The 20,885-nt window shown below is 36.0% G+C and overlaps 3 protein-coding genes and 1 non-coding gene across 9 annotated transcripts; all 4 read left to right on the top strand.

Annotated features, from left to right (window-relative positions):
* Nucleotides 1–2,461: 2,461 nt before the first annotated feature.
* Nucleotides 2,462–5,923, top strand: LOC135146716 (acidic leucine-rich nuclear phosphoprotein 32-related protein). The gene is made up of 2 exons (XM_064092828.1): nt 2,462–3,850; nt 5,272–5,923. The coding sequence occupies exons 1-2, from the start codon at nt 2,735–2,737 to the stop codon at nt 5,566–5,568; spliced, it is 1,413 nt and encodes a 470-aa protein (XP_063948898.1). The 5' UTR covers nt 2,462–2,734; the 3' UTR covers nt 5,569–5,923.
* Nucleotides 5,924–6,138: 215 nt separating this feature from the next.
* LOC108222633 (uncharacterized) lies at nt 6,139–6,833 on the top strand. Its single transcript, XR_010291786.1, has 3 exons — nt 6,139–6,279; nt 6,443–6,527; nt 6,604–6,833. It is a non-coding gene; the product is annotated as an uncharacterized LOC108222633 (transcript).
* A 611-nt stretch (nt 6,834–7,444) lies between these two features.
* On the top strand, nt 7,445–12,152 carry LOC108222631 (uncharacterized). 6 transcript variants are annotated; one of them, XM_064092826.1, is made up of 7 exons: nt 7,525–7,581; nt 8,045–8,139; nt 9,652–9,746; nt 9,840–9,974; nt 10,060–10,182; nt 10,343–10,465; nt 10,702–12,152. In XM_064092826.1, exons 3-7 carry the CDS (start codon nt 9,669–9,671, stop codon nt 11,926–11,928), a joined length of 1,686 nt encoding a protein of 561 aa, XP_063948896.1. In that variant the 5' UTR covers nt 7,525–7,581; nt 8,045–8,139; nt 9,652–9,668; the 3' UTR covers nt 11,929–12,152. The 6 variants fall into 6 exon arrangements, with proteins under 6 accessions (XP_017252009.1, XP_063948897.1, XP_063948896.1 ...); XM_017396520.2 differs by lacking the exon at nt 8,045–8,139 and having other exon boundaries at nt 7,445–7,581; XM_064092827.1 differs by lacking the exon at nt 8,045–8,139 and having other exon boundaries at nt 7,445–7,581; nt 10,352–10,465.
* A 475-nt stretch (nt 12,153–12,627) lies between these two features.
* LOC108222630 (putative proline-rich receptor-like protein kinase PERK6) lies at nt 12,628–16,550 on the top strand. The gene is made up of 9 exons (XM_017396517.2): nt 12,628–12,764; nt 13,138–13,788; nt 14,194–14,691; nt 14,947–15,030; nt 15,141–15,211; nt 15,298–15,374; nt 15,540–15,687; nt 15,825–15,986; nt 16,096–16,550. Exons 2-9 carry the CDS (start codon nt 13,248–13,250, stop codon nt 16,270–16,272), a joined length of 1,758 nt encoding a protein of 585 aa, XP_017252006.1. The 5' UTR covers nt 12,628–12,764; nt 13,138–13,247; the 3' UTR covers nt 16,273–16,550.
* Nucleotides 16,551–20,885: the final 4,335 nt, after the last annotated feature.

Genomic DNA, 20,885 nt, shown 5'->3' on the forward strand with positions numbered 1-20,885 from the left:
CTGCTAATTTAAAATTCTCAAATATTAATTCAATATCTTCTTTCGTAGAGATTCTTTAAGGTGTTGCGTATCCATATAATAAAAATATATAGTTGTGTTTTTTTAAAATTTATTACTTGATTAATATGGAGATTCATTAAGGTGTTCTCAAAAATACTAAAGTTGTAATGAGAGATCTAGAAACTTTTTTTGCTCGTAATATTTAGGTTTGTGCATAATATATAAATTATTCTAATATAAAATTTAATATAATTTTTTTGAGTAAATATTGTGAATTTTCAATTTTATACAATTTTCATATTTGTTTATATTTTCACTTATTTTATCATGGATTCATTTTAGTGTTCCGGTGTAAGATTAAATATTTGAATATTGTAGTATAAGATTGAATAACCTCTATTCAAGCAGTTTATGTACCTGCAGACGATTTGACCAACCCTGCGCCCGCTACGACATTTGCACATTTGGATGCTACTACTGTACTATCAAGAGGATTAGCCGCCAAAGGTATCTATCCAGCAGTAGATCCTTTAGATTCAACGTCAACTATGCTCCAACCCCGGATTGTTGGTGAGGACCATTATGAAACTGCCCAAAAAGTTAAGCAAACTTTACAACGTTACAAAGAACTTCAGGACATTATAGCTATCCTTGGATTGGACGAATTATCCGAGCCTGGCTTCTGAATCAGATTAGTGAGGAAGAGGAAGGCAGAGTCATTAAAATAGCTACTGTGCTCTGGGGAATATGGTTTGTCAGAAACAAGAAGCTTTGGGAAGGTAAAAGTATTACGTCTGCTATTACTGTGAAGTTGATCAGTTCGACACAAGTGGAGGACTGGCAGTCTGCAATGCACAGGAAGGAGCTTTATTCTGCTGGGTTTAGTAGGACTGAGGAGCAAGATTGTTCCAGGTGGAGTCGGCCACAGGAAGGCTGGGTGAAACTAAATGTAGATGCTTCTGTTTTTAATGGTGTTGACTCATTTGCCGTAGGAATGGTGTTGAGGGATGATAAGGGCGAGTTTATCAGGGGTAAAAACTTGCGGCATGCAGGTACGGTAAATGTCATGGAGGCAGAGGCTATTGGTCTGCAGGAGGCACTAGCATGGCTGGAGGATATGGGTGTGCAAAATGTAGTCATCGAGTGTGATTCACAACTTGTTACAGATGCTGTGCAGTACAACAAAGAATATCAACTTGAGGTTGGTAATGTTCTTGAATTCTGTCGTGCCAAGCTTCGTCAAAGAGCTGATTTCATTCTCCAGAATATTAAAAAGCAAGCAAATAAGGTGGCTCATTACATGGCTAGGATTCCTTGTTTGGTTGGTTGCTACAACATTTTTACGTCTCCTCCGCAAGATGTGTTGGAATCTTTGTATTCGGATATTTCTCCTATTTAATAAATTATCCTTTCCTCAAAAAAAAAAAAAAGATTGAATATTTTATTATTTGAGAATAATAATTCTATTAAGTTTTGTAATTTTTTTCTTTTGAATAAAAATTTGATGTTTGAATTTTTATACACAAAAAAATCTCAAAAATAAATTACGAAATTATGTTTTAGAGTCTTAAAATGTGTGTCAAATTGTGAAAAAAACTGTAAAGAAATGAGGAAAAACGTATAGGGGATATCTTTTTATAATTTGGCCTTTTCATTTGTGATCAAATTATCTCATGATTCGATTCTTTGCATGGAGTGAACAGAGAGAGTGACTTTGCACTCGGCAATGTCTCAGTGTGCTAAAAAGTCAAACGTCCTATATTAAAAAACAGAAGAAGTACTTAGGAAATTAGGAAATTAGGAAATTACTGTATCTTTTTTTTCAACTTCATCTAGGTTTTTTATAAACTAATTTAAAAAGTTTGTTTAATGAATTATAGTTACTCAAAATAACTTAATAGAATTGGGGAATTATATACGCCGTCTTATATAAACACATATTTGATACTCCAAGTCTGCAACCAATATATAAATAAAAAACAAACTTTTATTGGATATATTATCCGAAAGAAGGAGTTCCATCAAGACAGATTTCCAACCAATTATCAAAAAACAAAGGCATCGAAATGTGAAATGGCCCATGGCCCAGATTACTGTGATGGGTCAGGTGGGCCTCAACCACTCTCAACAATCTTTGACGGTCAAACAAGATAGTGGCATGTATGTAATAAAATCCAAATCCAGTGGCTATACCCTTTTCTCTCTTTCTCGATTTTCAAACAGAACTAGGTGACGTGTCCTACTCACCCAGCACAAGAAACTCTACGTCCTTCTCAAAAACAAACACACAATCCTCCAATCCCGACCGTCCATTCATCCACGTCATCGATCCGCGCCTCTCCAATCCAACGTTCCAAATCATACCCCCTAACACAAGTAGACAAATAAACTAACCCTGGTTCGGGTTAACCAACCCGGAATAAACCCTGGTCACATAATTGACTCGGGCTCGAGTTAACTCGCCCCTTCAATATCTAGATATAGAGAGAGAAGTGAACATAACCTGCGTTTTTAGAGAGAGAAAGTTCAGAGAGAGATAGCATTGTTGGTGAATAATTCACATATCAAGTTAGGGTTTTAGCTGCTATCAATTACAAATTTACAAACTTTAGGGTTTCTTATCTTCTACATATACACAAAAATATAATTTTATTTATGTTTATTTAATTATCGTTGGTTGATTATACGTGCATATACTTTGGGAGTGTTTATCGGATATATAAAGGTGTGATTGATGGATGAGATCTGGGAGAGAGCGGTTGAAACGGCGCTGGATGGGCAAAACGACGTCGCGTCGGTACGAACCCTAACCCTAGATGGCGCGGTCAAGTGTGTGCAGGGGCGCTTACCCCCACCGCCGCTGTTTGAGAAGTTTGTGAACCTGAATCATCTTTCGATAGCGAATATAGGGGTTTCGTCGTTGGAGCAGTTTCCGCGGTTGAGGAATCTGCAGAAGTTGATTTTATCGGATAATCGGATAGCTGGAGGTTTGGAATTTTTGGTTGAGGCTGGATTGGAGTCGTTGAGGGACCTGGATTTGTCGAATAATAGGATTCAGGATATTGATGATCTTAGGCCTCTTGCAGAGCTGAAGCTTGCGTCGCTTGATCTTTATGAGTGTCCGGTTACCAGAGTGAAGGATTATCGATCTAGGGTTTTTGGATTGGTCAAGTCGTTGAGGTATTTGGATAAGATGGATGCGGATGGGAATGAGAGGCCAGAGTCTGATGACGATGAGGAGGAGTCTGGTGATGAGGAGGGGGAGGAGGATGAGGGGGAAGATGAAGAGGAGAATGAGGATGAGGATGATCCTGGGAGCGGGGAAATTGACGGGGAGGATAGGTCAAATAGGATGAGTAATGGACATAGTGTTGAGAATGATGGCGTTGTGGATGTCGATGAGGATGAGGAGAGTGATGCTGATGAGGAAGAGACAGAGACTGTTAGGAGTGGGAATGGGTTGAACGGACACTCGAATGGGTTTCGTGTTGAGCCTGTTGGTGGAGAGGAGGATGAGAACGAGGAGGATGGAGAGGAGGAAGAGGAGATTGATGAGGAGGAAGACGATGATGATGATGAGGATGTGATTGAGGTGCATGAGATTCTGGATAGTGATGAAGAGGATGACGGTGTGGAAGATGAGGATGAAGACGAGGAGGAAGTGGACAATGATGAAGGGGACTTTGCAGAACCTGAGAGCACCGGAAGGATTACAAGTACTGAAGGCGAGATTGATGCTCATGAACAGGGGGAGGACGATGGAGATGATGAGGATGACAATGGAGAGACCGAGGAAGAAGAGATGGGGGTCGAAGAAGGTAATTATGAAGAAGAGGAAGCTGAGGATGAGGTAGTGATTTCCTTCCTTTACTTGATATATATGTGTGTTTATATTGCTACTAATGACTGGATATATGTTTTTTCGTTTCTTTATTTGTGTGTTTATATTTCTTCCTTGGATGCAAATTTGATGCATGTAACTTACATTGCTGGAACTAGTAGAGTTTTTTTATCTGTCGAATTTCTGCATATGTTTTTAGTAGTGTTATTGATATAAGTAGACAATTTAAGTGCACAAATTGCTGGTTGTAGATTGAAGTCTTTTTGAAACCCTATAATTGGTGTGCTTGTTGTTGTATATTTTTTTTGGGTATTACAGTCTCGGATTTGCATGTTTTTTGTTAAATTATGTGTCAAACAAATTCGTAGTAAAATTAAGTATTTTTTAGTTGTAAAGCTTGTGTTTTTATATCATTATTGTTGGATGTAGAATCACCTGATGTTTTATGTATGGTTAGCTGGTAATAACATTGCCAACAGATTATCCTAGCTGCAGGTCTGGAAAGTCCATGATTATGTGCTTGTCTATTATATTTGTGTTTATTTTTATAAGTTTTGACTTGAACAAATAGAACTTTGTTGCAATTATATCTGTAAGTATGGCTGTTGGGCAAAATAAATGTGCTCAACTCCAAATTTCTAGTACTTGAGTTGTTCCCTAGCTTATAATTAAATGCTCTGTAAATTTGTATCTGTAAGTATTGCCGTAGGGCAAAATAAATGTATGTTTTTTGATAGGTTTGATTTTAATTTTTTCCAAAGTGTTATTCAGACTGAAAAATGAATTCTTGTTTTTTTGCTCTGTAGATTTGTTTTTTGATCGACTTGGTGATTTGTAGTCGCTAAGTTCTTGCTTCTTTTTTTGTTCTGTGGGGAGTGTGCTTTCTTTAATTCTAGAATTTTGTTATCTTTATAAGTCTCTAATTGTGTGTGTGATTTTATATTTTTTCAGACTTGATAATATAGTTATATGTGCTGATCAATTATTTTGTGTTCTTGTGTAAATTATGTGCTCTGCCATGACATAATCAGTTTATAGTGTCATTTGGAGCCATTTTGTTGTATCTGCTTCACTGTTTGTAGATATGGTTGCTGATGGTGGTTTTGGGGGTGGGTAAGGTGTGAGATTCAGTTATGATGATAATAGCTTTCTGTTATATGTATCTATGTGGAATGTGTATCATGCTGTGATTGGAGGAAAGATGCAAGTTTTGATCATGTATTATGGATTGTAGGATGCCTGTCTTTTTCTGAAATCTGAATTATTATTTTACACTTTTAATTGTGTTAAGATTTCTATTTGCTGGAGTTGAGAGAATGATCAGCAGACTGTTTTGAAAGTGTTAATCATATGTTGTTTTCTTTAATATTGTTAGATGCTCTTTAGTGAGTAGTAGTATTGAAGCTGAAATCTTGTGTTTTGTTTGTCAGTGGCAGGAAGATGACGACAATGGATACTTGCTGCAACCAGTGGTTCAGCAGGTGGAAGTAGATGCTAATGAGGGTAGTGATATGGATGCAAATGAAGATGAAGAGGATGCTGAATTGGAGGAAGAAGTTGAAGATGAAGAAGAGGAGGATGATGATGTTGGAGTACAGGCATCAACTTCTTTGCACAAGAGGAAAAGAGATGAAGGTGAGAGTGATGGTGACAGTGATAGTAACGAGGAAGATGATGATGAGGATCGTGCGTCTAAGTTGAGCAAGTCATCGAAGCCTCATTCGTAGGTATAGTGATAGTAGATGTTTGGGGTGGTTGATGCAAAGGATGATGGAAGCTGGAAGAAAGAGAGTTGTGCTTCCACCACCTCTATATTAGTTAAATTTAATCTTGCACTGGACAAGTGAAAATGGAGGGAAAACCTGTTATGGAAAATGGATGATGATGATGTTTGAAAAGTGGTTAGAACAGAGAGAATTCCCGCTGGGTAATGGCTGCCTTACTACTACTTCTACTTGGGTTTAGGGTAGCCGTTGCTTTGTTATTTGAATGATGATACTTTGTGAGTCGTAGTAACTCAGTGTGTCTGTCTCGTTTTGCTGTTGGACTCAGTTTTTTGAAATGTCTGCTTTTATTTTACAAGTGGGTCGAACACTCTGGTGAACAAAGGGAAAGTAGTCGAGTAAACTCTGGGAAAAAAAGAAAAAGAAAAGAAAAGAAAAGAAATATATTTGAATATTTTTTTTCTCTTGTTAAGACAATGCTGTCCGGAATAGAATTTAATTGGCTAGTGAAAAAGGCTGGCTTGCTTGGGTGATGCATGCGTCGTATCTAATCAAAACTGCGGATGCATACTTGAGCCACTAGTGTCCCTTAACCTAATTCAAGTCGCGTGTCGATCAACGCATCATCAGATCTGGCATATAAATGATGATTTCTCTATTTACAAGTGGGGATGGGAAGAATATCACTTCTTAAGCATCGTCGCGTCGCGTAGGGTGTGTACCGTCCTGTTTCTCATGTCGAATATAGTAATAAAATTTACTATTAAAGGCAAAATATGTTTCACAAAAAAATTATATTATTATTATTATTATTGACTTATTGCCGGTACCAATTAATTTATTTGTACTTGTTTTTGGCTTTTTTGTGATTGGTCAGGAGGCTTACATAGCAAATATCGGAGGCCCACGGCACGTGCATGAAAAGGAAAAGTTTAAAAGAGTTGAAGCTTGAGATAGATAAGGTTTGTTTAACTGGTGTTGATCATACCCTGTTTCAATCAAATAACCTGTTTTCCTTGCTTTGCTTTGAAATTGCAGATACAGATCCATCACATCCCCAGGACTCTTCCAAGGAAAAAACAAAACACATCGAGGATCTGGTTCATCTGGGCCTGGTGTTGAAGCCAAACAACAGTCGCGATGAAGATGGATGTGGCATTGCAGCTACTGAGCTAAATAGAATTATAGGATGATTGTCATTTCCAGCCACCCTTTTGAGTAGTATTTGGTTTTCATCTCTTGAGGAAGAAGAATGCTGCTTTCCATTAGCAACCACCAGCAGCTTAGCTATCATGTGCATTTTACACCATTATCAGTCTTTTTCATTACCACCACCTACCATGTGCATTGTCTTTTTCTCAGACGCTCACCACTCTTTTTCACATTTCTTTTTACTATTTTTTGTTTCTACACCAATTGGCTGCGTTAACAATTTTTAACTACCCTCCACAATTAAATCCAAAGTTCGAAATTTTCCGTTGCCTTGAAATAAGTTAAATTTGTACTATATGCATTTGGAGTCTTTCTGACCAACTAAAAGTATTTTGTTACTAAGGTAAAGCATCATAATTTAATAAGATAACCTATCGACTTTGTAAATCATTTTTTAAAAACTTAACTTATCCTATTTACTTCAAGTTAATGCGCGAATTAATTCTCTAAACACAAACCAAATTCTCAATAACTGTAATTCCAAACGATAAGTAACTCATAGGCGTTTCTTGGCCACCAAGCTACAATTTATGTGCTCACAAAATAATTAAATTCCTGAAACTATACAAAAAGAAAATAGACTTGTCCGAGTAATAAACTAATAATATATGCTTGACCTGAGTAAACTCGTGATCATCCAATACATTTCAACGAAAAAAAGACGAAAGGTCCTTTAAATTCTATACCACTTTCCACGTCTCTTGTAATCACCACGCTACTTTCACTCAGTAATAATTCAAGTACACGTACATACAATTATCTCTCCCAAAGCACATAAACTCTCTCTCTCTCTCTCTGTGAAAGGTACATAATTTCCATTTTTATTCATCGTTGTGCGTTGTAGTTTGTATAGTTTGTTTGTAGACACTGATAGTGTGTCTATGTTATCACTGTCTCAATGATCGTATGCACAGTGTACTAGGGTTTGGTTGTGACTTGTGAGTCTTAACCATATTATTCATCTCTTCGTGTTCTGTTTTGTTTAACTTTGTTTCCTAATTGCTTTTTTGTTGTTCATCGATCATGTCTTGTCTGATTAGTTGACTCATTGACTTCACTTTTAGTTTCTTCACTTAAACAAAATTATTGTCTTGTTGTTATTGATTATTTTATGTCATTACATGATGTGTGTGCGCGAGCGCATATGTTATATACTTGTCGCGCGTATAATTAAGTTCGAGCTCTTGATCACTTCAGTTGTTTGCGTCTACTTTTTGTTTTGGTTATTATATTCTATGTTTTCATTCTGTGTTTTGGTTTCGTATAGTGTGATGAATTCGTTATGTCAAGTTGTAAAGACGAGTACTCTTTCTTTATGGATGAATTTTATTGCGCGGAGGTTTTGTTAGTCAGGGGATGAAGGTATACAGAGCTATGAATTTAGGAGCGAAATAGTCTGTGTGTTGGGAGGGAAGTTTCTATATGCATTATTGCAGTTTTGTTTCGTTAGTGTCAATGTCACAATTATTTGTTTTAGACATGTAACACTGTCCACAGGCACCTTTGCAACTGCAAAGATTTTTTTTTTTTTTTTTTTTTGCAGTTTTTGTTGAGAGCCATTAACATTGGTTTTAAGGCCTCGGCTTTTGGCTCAGAATGTGACATGAGTGAAGCTGGAATCTGACATAATGATACAGATGTATCGTTTGCTCTTTATAGAAAGCCTTTTATGGAACTACCCATAATATTCTTTTATGGATGAGCAACTTGACATCATATTCCTCTTCCCAAATTTTGTGAGAGAAATGATTTTGGATTGTTGTTCAGTTTCCCCTCTTTTCATGGTCTAGCATTGCATTTGCATTACGATAGCTGCAAACTTAAACCTTTGATCGGTTGATTATGTTTGAAAGATTCATTTGAATTTTGAACTGGCTTCCTTCCTGGCTAGCCACCAAGCTCACATCAGATGAGTTACAGCTGAACTACAACCTTGAATGAGGCTCTAATTCTTTACTCTGGAAACCAATTCCAGGCAATATATCAATTTTATTCTATGAGTTTACGGAGCACTAATCTTAAAGACATTTCAGTACTTTGTGGACACTGTATACTTATATATATATAAAAAAAAAAGAACAGTATATCTTCCCCAACTAGACACTTCCATCCACACAAATAGATATCGTGAGTAGTGACACACATTTTGCTTGCACTCTAAAATGATGCTTTTTGTAAGCACATAATGGCATACAGATCCTAAAGGGATTGAAGCTTTTGTTGTATATTATCCCATTTGTGTATGGCAGCCTTTAAAGTTGTCACAGTTTCCATTTAATGATACATTATTCATCATGTGAATGAAGTCTCTTCTCAATCCTATACCCTGTGCGCTTCGATCAGTATGTCAAGCAGAATATCTTCAATTTGACTCCAGATTATAATATTGAACTGAAGCGCTTCTAGTATGAGATATCAGTCCTCATACATTACAGTTTTAGCATCTCTTTGCTGAGTTAGACTTTCTCTATTGAGCTGATTGATTGTATATTTTTCTTTATCTCGCACTACAATGGCTAGGATGTTCTGAAATGTAGCCTCTGTTGAATTATTTATCTGTTAATTGCTAGTTTATTACATTCACATTCATATATTTTCTATTGCAAATGAGGAAGTCATAGGATCAAAATATCTGACTAACATATTCTTTTTAGTATTAGCCTATTAGGCTATTAGCTCTCTAGTTGAAGTGTATTATGCATGACTAGTATTATACTTTTCACCCTTTAAGGGTCCAACTAAATTTGCAACTGCAGTAACAGACAGCTCCTTGACAGCATAGATGTTTTAGTGTCCGTTACCTTCAGTTTTATTTGTTTTGTTGGATGTTGATGCTGATATACATTTACCTTCCAAAATATATACTGGTTTTAGTTTTAGTATCAAGGATAATGGTGTTGCAGCGCGAGATGGATCAAAGTGATGATGATGACTCGTTTGAATTGGTGGGATCTGATGATTTGCATATGGTTTGTACCAGGACCTTGTTTACATTTTTCTTTAATTAAATATTTCTAATAAAAACTCTGTGACTAATAATCTTGTGTATAATACTGTGTCAGGACCAAAGCGAACATACCGATAGTGAGTCTTTTGAAATTATTGGTTCTGAAGAGCTGAATTTTGTAATGAAAAATATGAAGGAAGTGGATATTGGTATTTTAGATACGGGCGGGGGCTGTGATTCTTCTCAAAGCGTATGATTTATGATCTTTAAGTACTCGTGTTTAGAAGCTGTTTTTTCTTGGGGGATTAATGATGTCACAACCTATATTTTTTCAGGATGAGCAGCAGTTAGACAGCGTGAACAGGTACTCCGATAAATCAGTCGACTGTAAGCAAGGATTTTCTGCTGGAAGCACATATCCATGGGATTCATTATCCATTAATGAGCCGGATGATAAGGTGTGCAAGTAATTTACTAATGTGACTTAAATCTTCATACTGGGACACTGTGTTTATAGTTCAGATCCATGAGAAAAATACCTACCAAATATTTCGGTAATCATGTTTGAAGCTTTTTTTTTTAAAGATTGATGTTGTAACAATTTATGATTTTTTTTAGAATGAGCAGTTGTTGGACGACCTGGATAGGTACTCTGATAAATCACTGGACTCTGAGCAAAGTTTTTCTGATGGAAGCACGTATTCATGGGATGCAACACCCATTAATGAGCTGGGTGATAAGGTGTGCAAGTAATTTAGTTTGGTACATAGATAACAATGATCTAAAGCTGTGTTAATTTATAGCCCCCCCACCCCCCAAAATAAAAAAATCTTCGCAATGGGCAATTTGTTTACAGTCAAAATTCTTGACAAAAAGTACCTGCCATATTTTAGTAAGATTGGAAAAAATATAATTACTGAATTTTGATGTGGCTATCTATATGACTCCTTATAAGCTCTATATTTTTTAAATGGCAGCACAAAGGTTCAAAACGTAGAGATGTGGTGTATGATATGGATGGAACAGCATATGTGTTCCGTCCAAATATCACGGTGAGAAAGGACATGGAAATTAAAGATGTGGCAAAGGACTATATTTTGCCTTTCCTCCCAGCAAAATCCCTTGTGAGATTTAGGGCAGTTTCAAAAGACTGGGATAGTTGGATATCACATCCATTCTTAGCTCATATGCAGACTCTTTGTTTCCAGGACATGTCTGGTTTCTTTTGTCAGGATGGTTTCAACCAATTCTTTGTATCTCTCGACCATGATGCATATGGGATTCCTGAATCTTCTTTGTCATTTCTTCCATGGACGGTTAAGATCAAAAGTTCCTGCAATGGATTGCTTCTCTGTCAAGGAGTAGGTGACACAGATAGTGTAAATGAATACTATGTTTGCAATCCGGCAACTAGGGCTTTCCATGTGGTGCCTCGATCTACTTACTATCATGGGCCTGAACCGAATTTAATACTTGCCTTTGAGCCCTCTCTATTGAACATTGGGGAAGATTTTAAGGTAATATGTGCCTTTGACATTTACAATGGTCCTCCGATGCTTTGCTTTGACATTTATAGTTCAGAGACGAGGTCCTGGACCTGCTGTAATGCTGTCTGTTCTGAGCTTGGGGCGCCATATTTGAAAGATAATGGCATATACAAAAATGGGGTGGCATACTGGGCTACCTCAACAGGTGAATTGCTAGCTTTTGATACTGTTAATGACATCTGTGGAGTTCAACCCATATGTTCTGATGTTAAAGATGGATGGGGTATTTTGACATTGATTGATGAGGAGCTATCTTATGTTCAGTCCTACATTGAGCCTTCTTACCTTCAGACTAGCATGCGGATTGGTAATTTTTGTGATGGGAGCGAGACTGGAATGTTTGGTGGTGTGACAGATACTAATATTTTTTGTGATGAGATTGAGGATGTGAAGAATAAGTGCATAATTGAGATCTTTGGGGGTGTTAATATGTGCTTGAAGCGTCGTGATGTTGTTGGACTTGATATGAATATTTGCAATGCGTGGTCCTTTAAAGTGTTGTTCGCTGTTAAGCGCAATCACTTCATTTTCAATATCGATGACATCTTATATTCCTGCGATGTGAAGGAAGAGAAATTTGAAGTGATTAGGAGAGGGAGGATCAAACCGAGTACAACATATGTCCCCTATGTGAACAGCCTCGTATCTTTGCCCTGAGCAGTCACATGTGTTTGCCGGACAACCTCATCAAATTCCATCCACTCATTGCGCCAGCTTTTACTCCCTTTTTATTCTGTAATATCTAGTCTGTCTTTATTGAGCAAGAACAGGATGCTGTTATACTAATATTTCAGTTTCAGTATTACTGTGAAATGTGGATGTTGGTTCAGTTATTTGAACATGTTACTTTACTTATTGTAAATACCTTATTTTACTTTGTCTTTGTTAGTGTTACAGTCTTTCCTCTCCTATGCACGGTGCTTCCTGATTTTTTTTAATGAGAAATAAAAAAAACTCTCTGAAGATGATGAATTTGCTCTGTACTTAATTTACTAATATCGTTGTTAATGGCAAATTTATCTGTTAAAAGGCAGCTGGAATGTTGTTCAAGTCAAATATTAATATTTCAGAAAACATCCGGACTGCGCTTTGACAACTGAGCACCTTTTGGACAATTGGAGAGTGAAAGAAGCTCAACTGTGGAAAATACACCAGCAATTGCGAGGTATGTATGTATGTATGTATGTATGTATGTATATTATATTTACTAAACATAGGAGTTGATTGAAGGCAAGAATTGGATGAAGCAGCGAAAAAAGATACGAGAAGATGGAAGAGAAAGAGAAGCATGTTTGTAGGAAGGGAGATAGGCAAGTGGAGGAGGGAGAAAATGAAGTGCAAAATTCAAAAATGAAACTCCTTTTCTCTCTCTCTACTTTGAGAATTGACATTCTCCCAAATTTTTTCTTTCTTTTATTATCAGAACCTTTTGTATGCCCTGCCCTGTCTCTCTCCCCAAACCCTAATTTTATATCACCCGTACGCAGATACAGGTTAGTTTTGTCTTCCCTTTTTATTTTCTTCACATAAAATTAGACAATTCATGGAACTTAGAAACTGTTTAACGTTATGTGCATGTAAAATGTGTGCATATATATATGATAACAACTTTGATTGTGTTCCATTGGATGAGGTTCTTGAAATATATGCATAATTAAGAATCAGATGGATGCAGGTTACATGTATCTGATATAACCCGAAAATACATGATGTCATTGATTAAATTCATGCAGTTGCAACAAATGTGATGACCTGCAAAACAAATTTGCATATAAGCTTCATTTAAGCTTTTATTGTCATGATGATTTGACGCATTATAACTGTAGATATCTATGTGTTTATATTGTCTGGCATTTTGATATATAGGGGTGCTGAATTGAAGTGGCGCGTGGTTAGGGGAGAGCTGTGTCAGGTTAATTTCCGGCCTGTGTCAAAGCCTAATACTTGGCCGGAATTGAGATTTATATATTTTGCAAATGGCTTCTTCCCCTGACTCTGCTCCCTCTGGTAATAATAGCACTAAAAGTTCACCACCACCACCTTCCTCGGGAAAAAACTCTTCTCCACCCCCATCTCCACCATCTTCACCACCACCACCATCCTCGCCGCCACCATCATCACCCCCACCAAAAAGTCAATCCCCTCCGCCATCAGATTCCAAGTCCTCACCTCCACCCGAGGGGAAGTCACCTCCACCATCAGGGAGAAGTCCATCGCCTCCAGCTGCTGTCATGTCTCCGCCTGCACCTACCACCCCGGAAGTGCCTGGTGTTTTTTTTCCCCCACCTCCAATAGGTAATCCTGCACTCACACCAACAGATGGACCGGCTCGTAGGTCACCATCCAGTGGGTCGAGCTCACCATCGAGTGGGTCGAGCCGTCAAAAATCATCATCAAATGACAACGCAGGAAGTATTACAGGCGGAGTTCTTGGTGGTTTAGTTATTCTGTCTGTTCTAATGATTGCTTGTGCAGTGTGTTGCAGGAAAAAGAAGAGAAAATCATACCCCCCTAAAGGTACATATGCTACTTACTGTGTTCTCAACTATAAAGCACATTTGGAGTGTTCATGATATGAATGGACATCTTAAAATATCTCAGCATGAAAACACGCCTGACATATTTAATTTGCAATACAATTATGAACCTGAAGACTTTCATGTTGAACAATGCATTTACCACATGTTTGTCACAAGAAAAATTGTGAAATGTGATGATTCTATGTCCAACTATTATATATTGTTGGTGAAGAAAGTTTCATTCTAGTTTTGACTAAAGTTGTGTTCTCTTTCGTTTACCGGGGATATCATTATAAGTATATATTTCTTGCTCTTAAACTTCTATTGCAGAAAGTAGAACTTTTTGTCATATGTCTTCACGAGATTTATTCAATATTCATGAAATATATTTAAATTGATCCAGGATCACATGTTCAATATTACCAAGGTCGCCAGGAGTGGAATGGTCCTCAAGACCATGTTGTGAAGCTACAACAACAAGCTAATGCAGGTGGCTGGGGAGCACCGCAGAGCGGTGAGCACAGCTCCAACTATTCAGGAACAGTTCCAACACCCCGTGGACAACATCCTGCAAATATGAGTTTAGGATATAACCAGAGCCAGTTCTCTTATGAGGATTTAGCCTCAGCTACTGGTGGATTTTCTGAAGATAATATGATAGGACAAGGTGGGTTTGGTTATGTTTTTAAAGGTGTGTTGCCTAATGGTCGAGAGGTTGCGGTGAAATGCTTAAAGACTGGGAGTGGGCAAGGCGAGAGAGAGTTCCAGGCAGAAGTTGAGATAATAAGCCGTGTCCACCATCGCCATCTTGTGTCACTTGTTGGATATTCAATTGCTGATACAGAGAGGATGCTAGTTTATGAATATGTTCCCAATAAAACCTTGGAACATCATCTTTATAGTAAGTTGGTTTGTACAGTAATTAAGTCCTGCAATCTATCTGACTAATTCATTATTTCCTTTTTCAGCTCGGACTGTTTATTTACATCGGATTAAAAAGTGTTTGAGATGCAAAATATAATAATGCTTTCATGTCGACTCTGATAGTAGGACGTGTCAATCCTATAAACTCATAACATTGGCTTTGTGCCGGTTTAGATAAGTTTATATGTGATTTTTTCAAAACTTTAAAGAAATTATTTTATATGATTCCCAGAGAGCGGAACAGTCATGGATTGGCCAAGCAGGCTTCGCATTGCCGTGGGATCAGCAAAAGGACTTGCTTATCTCCACGAAGACTGTATGTATATTTATGCTTATCGAGCACTATTCTGCCACATTCTAATTCTATCTGAAATCCTTCCTCTTTTTTTCCCCTTTCAACTGACATAATCTTTTGGCTGCTTACAGGCCACCCTAAGATTATTCATCGTGACATCAAAGCAGCCAACATACTCTTGGATAACAACTACGAAGCTATGGTAATATACTTTGTTTGGGAATTAATTTCATTATTTTGTACAAGCTTATGTATAATTTATGCTGAACATATTTCACTCTGCATCAGGTAGCTGATTTTGGTTTGGCTAAACTCTCTTCTGATAATTTCACTCATGTATCCACTCGCGTGATGGGAACTTTCGGGTATTAAAGCAAGTTGTAACTTTGTTAAATGTAGTGAATACAAGTGATACACATAAAAATAATTCATTATCTCTAGAGATCGAATGTTAAAAATAAATGCCATTGAACCCTTGAATCCGCATAATTTTAGGGTTGCCATCATTGTTATTTGTTTGGAAATTGCAGGTACTTGGCTCCAGAGTATGCACAAAGCGGAAAGTTAACAGATAAATCTGATGTTTTTTCATTTGGTGTCATGCTCTTAGAGCTCATAACCGGAAGGAAACCATTTGATCCGGCAAGCAAATATTCGGATGATGGTTTGGTAGATTGGGTGTGTGTTAATATATATGAATTCAGATTCTAGTATATTTAGATATCAGAATATGCTGGCATTTTATACTTGGTATTAGCTTTCATAAAAGAAACTTGAATAAAATTATATATGTTTCATGTTAAATGTTGAAATAGGCGAGACCACTTATGGCCAAAGCATTGGAAGATGGCAACTACAGTGAATTGGTGGATCCGCGCTTGGAGAATAACTATAACCCTCAAGAAATGGCACGCATGGTTGCCTCGGCTGCTGCCAGTGTTCGCCATTCTGGTAAAAGACGACCAAAGATGAGCCAGGTATCATTAAAAAACAAATTTTATGACAAGCAAGAAAAAGTTGACATTCTATCATCTTATAGAAGAATGAATAAGAAATGGTTATAATTGGCAACTGCATTGATAACAGATTGTTCGTGCACTGGAAGGAGATTCGTCGTTAGATGACTTGAGCGATGCTGGCTCGAAATCTAGCCAGAGCTCCACATTGACAACAAGTCAGATTTACGACACTGGTGCCTATAATGCAGATATGTTGAAGTTCAGGAAAATGGTACTGGACAGTGAAGAATTCACCAGTGACTAGGCATCAACTCTTGTAAGATTCTGGGAAGATGAGAAATTAGATCATGTTTTCGTCGATTGCTAAAATCATTTTTCATTATAGCGGTTGCTGCTATAATTTGGTTGACAAACGAAAATCATGGACAGGGCACAGGTACTGGCTACTGGTACTAGATATAGAGTCATTGATTGTATTATTTTGTGTACTAATTTTTTCTTGTTCCAGAAAAAAAAAGACACGGTTGTAACATTTTATTACGGAGGGAAAAGAGTTGGTCGAAGATTCAGATGCATCTATTATCTCTGTACGGAGTATAATTTATTAAAGAACTTGTTAACTAGTTAGGTTGTCTAGCTTTCCATTATGAACCGGGAAGAAATATAAATTGAAAAAATGCGTGCAATGCATAATTAAAAAAAAAAAAAAAAATTCTTGCTTATAGTTGTGCGAAAAAATATAAAAAAAATTCTTGCTTATAGTTATACAAAATAATAAATAATGCCTTATTTTAAAAATTAAATAAGCCCACCCGAGATGGTAATCTGGAGGCTATGGAAACTCTGTGCTCCGTCGATACGGGCCACTCTGAAAAGTTCTGCAAATGCTAAGGCTGATGATGGAATGTTTATTTTCAGGAGATGCTCCAGTTTCAAGCTGGGGCACCAAATAGACCATGCACATGATGTTGAGGACGCCAATTAATTTCAAGGCTGAACTATAAGATGCTCGCATCATTCACCCTACACTAACATTACAAAATTACGTTAAAATTAGATTGATTAGATTACTGAATATTTCAAAGATATTACACGATCGGCTATATTTGGAAAAGATTAGAATTTTCTGATTTTTTTTTACTTTTAAATCTACGTCTACTAAATTCGGATTAAATGTACTAAAGTCCTAATATATATATATATATATATATATATATATATATATATATATATATATATATATATATATATATATATATATATATATATATATATATATATATATATAGGGCATTGCTCAAAACAGAACACCCTTAAAAGAAGAACAAAGAAGAACACTTTAGAATCGAACATAGAATCTCATCTAAAACTTGAATTAAATTCTAACTTTAAGCTAATTAACCATTTATTATGAATAATAATAGTATCTAACATGTTTAACAACAATTATGGATTAAATATAACATGAATCTATGTGATATTAATCATGTAAAGAATATATACATGATTCTATTATGGATTCTGTTTTGGATTCTGTTCTGGATTCTATAATGTTTCATATTAATAATTTGGATAGATTTGGATGTTAGATTTTCATATATTAAGTTTAGTTAGTGCTTAACTATGTAATTATAATCATAACAAATCATTTTTTATAAAAGAAAAGGTGTTATGATAGTGTTCTGTGTTGTTCTTTTTTTAAAGTGTTCTGTGTGGAGTGCAACCCTATATATATATATATATATATATATATATATATATATATATAGTCTTACTCCAATAGAAACCTCCTTATCCTAGAAACTAAAAACCAAACTAAAATATCACTAAATCATAAAGCAAATATCACTAAATTCTTAAACAACCTCATCTCCATCTTCATCTTCACCAAACACACCTCCATCTTCACCAACCCCATCTCCACCGCCACCACCTCTGTCGTCGCCTCCTTTATAACCACTACCACATCTATGCCGCCCGCCCCCTCCATAACCACCACCTCCATCTCCACCTCCACCTCCATTATTTCTCTAACAACACAACCTCCACCTCCATCTTCACCAGCCCCATCTTAATCGTTGTTTCAATCTCCTTCAGCCCCGTTCATACTTCTTTCTCCACCTCGACTCAACTTCAAACGCGGAGCTGCCATTATTCCGGCAACGCTCCGACCTCCTAGTTCAAGCCGCCCAAACCTCCGCTACAATCATCTTTTCTTCATCTCCACCTTCACATCCACCATTTCCACCACTATCACCACCATCTGAATCGAAAACGTGAACAGATCTGGAGATTTTAAGCTGGAACATATCTGGAGATTAAGTTTTCACTAATTCGTGCAACACAGATCACTAAATCCTAAAGAGAATATCACTAAATTGTACTGAGAATATCACTAACTTGTATTGGTTTCTAGTTTTTATTTTAAGATCGGTTTCTATTTGATCATGAGCCTATATATATATATATATATATATATATATATATATATATATATATATATATATATATATATAACTACTCTAATACAAATCAAATTAGAATAAAAACTAAAAACTAAAAACCAGCAGCCCGGTCCAACAGATTTAAAGCCCAGCCCAAAAAAATTACAAAGCAGCGTCTTTTTTTTTTATGAAAATAAAATTAAAAAAAAATTATTACACACGATACACATGCACCCGTTACTACTCTCTCTCTCTCCACTCTCTCCACAATTCATCACCAACGAGCTTCAGGTACTTTTTTAATGGCCGATTTGTGAAAGTTTAAGCAACATTCCGACTCTAATTCATCTTTAAACAGCTTTTTTGAAGAATACAAAGGCGACATCACTAAATTTGAATCTGACATTCAAGCTGAGCGAAATCAACAGTAAAATCTTCGAAAACAGGTACGATCACTTAGTTCGTAGCAAAATTTCTACTAAAATATGTTTTATGCATCTCGTTTAGTGAATGCATGTTTGATTTTTCGAATTTCTAGGGTTTCATAATATTTTGTACTAAATACTGACATTCAACTACTAATGTTCTTCATAACAGCTATTATATAAGTTTATTCACTGTCAAGCTACTTAGAAATGGGTAAAACTAGAGGAGGTATGTTAATTTAGGGTTTTATGTTTTTTTCTAAGGTCTGTAATTTTTAGTGATATTTGTATGTTGATTTGATGATTATATACTTGTTTATAAGTTAATTTTATGTTGATATGTTGATTTCGGTTGTGAAGGTGATTTCATGATATTATGTTGATTTGTATGTTTTCATTCAGATTTGCTTATAATTGTTGATATGATGTTAGCATTATGATGGTAGTGATGTTAGTAAAATTAGTGATAAAATTAGTGATGTTAGCATCATGATTTTAGTAAAATTAGTTATAAAATTGTTGATATGATGTTAGTGATGTTTAAGCTGATTTCGTGATTTCATGATTTTAGAACGATGCAATTAGCTAGTGTTTTCATAATGCTACTAGTGGTCCACTAGTAGCATGAATTGTTGCTCAGACTAGACTTTAGCTAGTGTACAACTTCTTGTGTTAGAACGATGCACTTAGAATGACTAGTTGATTTTAAATGATGCAAGTAGCTAGTGTTATTGATGTCACAATTACCAGCTTAAGTTATACTAGTGCTTAACTTAACTTAAGATGAAGTGATTATAAGCTTATTTTACATGTCAACACATAGATTTTATTTAAGCTTATCGGATATTTCTATATATGTTCTTATTAGAGTAATTGCAGTAATTTAAGCTAGTGTTCTCATTGGAGTAAGTTTATATATCACATAAACTTTTGGAGAATTGTCTATATAGCTCCCCTGTAGTAAGTCATAGATACCACTAAAATATAGCTGTAATTCCACTAATCCAAACTAGTGTTACTACTACATCATACCAGGTATACCACTAATTTAAACAAGTTATATAACATAATTTAGAACATGTATCACTAAAAATTTGATTCTACCTGCAGTTTCCACAAATTTATCAGGAGCACCTATTATTACTCATAGCTTTTTATCTATTAAATGTTAAATGATAGATTTTACATGCATTTGGAAGTATTGCGAAAAATGCAGGTCACCTAATTCAAGTTCGCAGAAGTTCAAGAATCCGCCAACAAAGTTTTCCAAAAACAACTTGGTAGACTCTGACAACGAAAACGAAATGAATACTAATCCAACACAACAAAGGAACGATCGTGTACGAGCGTATCCACTCTCTAATAACAGAGTAAAGATAACTACTGGAAGACCAACTAGTAGTGTATGTTTCACACTATTTACTTGTTACTTTTGCTATTTCTTATATGTTTTAAAGGATGCTTTTGCAGCCTAAAGTAACAAATTTTTATTTCAAACATTTTAAAGGTTGAATCTGAGGAAGAAGACCAAGATCAATATGAGGATGAAGCAAATCAAACTGAAGGACAAACAAATCAACCAAATCAGTCTCAGGACCAAGAAGAAGATGAATCTGAGGAAGAAGAATTTGAGGAACAAGCAAATCCAGCTCAGAATGAAGAAAATGAATGTGAAGATGGAGATCAGGATCAAGTTCCCAATGATCAACCAAAGAAGAAATTTACTAAATTCAAAAGAAATAAGATATAATAACTAATTCTCTTTGTAATTCATAAAAGATTCAATTGCACTATCTACTATGATAGACAATTAAAATATTTACTTAACAGGAAATTGCATTAGAAAATGGACAAAGAAAAAGGAAGGCAGGAACACTTTATCCAGGTTTCAAGTATTTGAAAAAGGATGTTCAGGTATCACATCACTAAACTTGCTCTATTATTCCTAAACATCTTAAACAATTGAATGTTATAATTCACTAAACTTCCTCCATTATTCACCATATTATTCACTAAACTTTCTGTCAATATTCACAAAAACAAGAAGG

This window comes from Daucus carota, chromosome 5 (genome assembly GCF_001625215.2).
Source record: "Daucus carota subsp. sativus chromosome 5, DH1 v3.0, whole genome shotgun sequence".
In the NCBI taxonomy this organism is placed as follows: Eukaryota; Viridiplantae; Streptophyta; class Magnoliopsida; order Apiales; family Apiaceae; genus Daucus; species Daucus carota.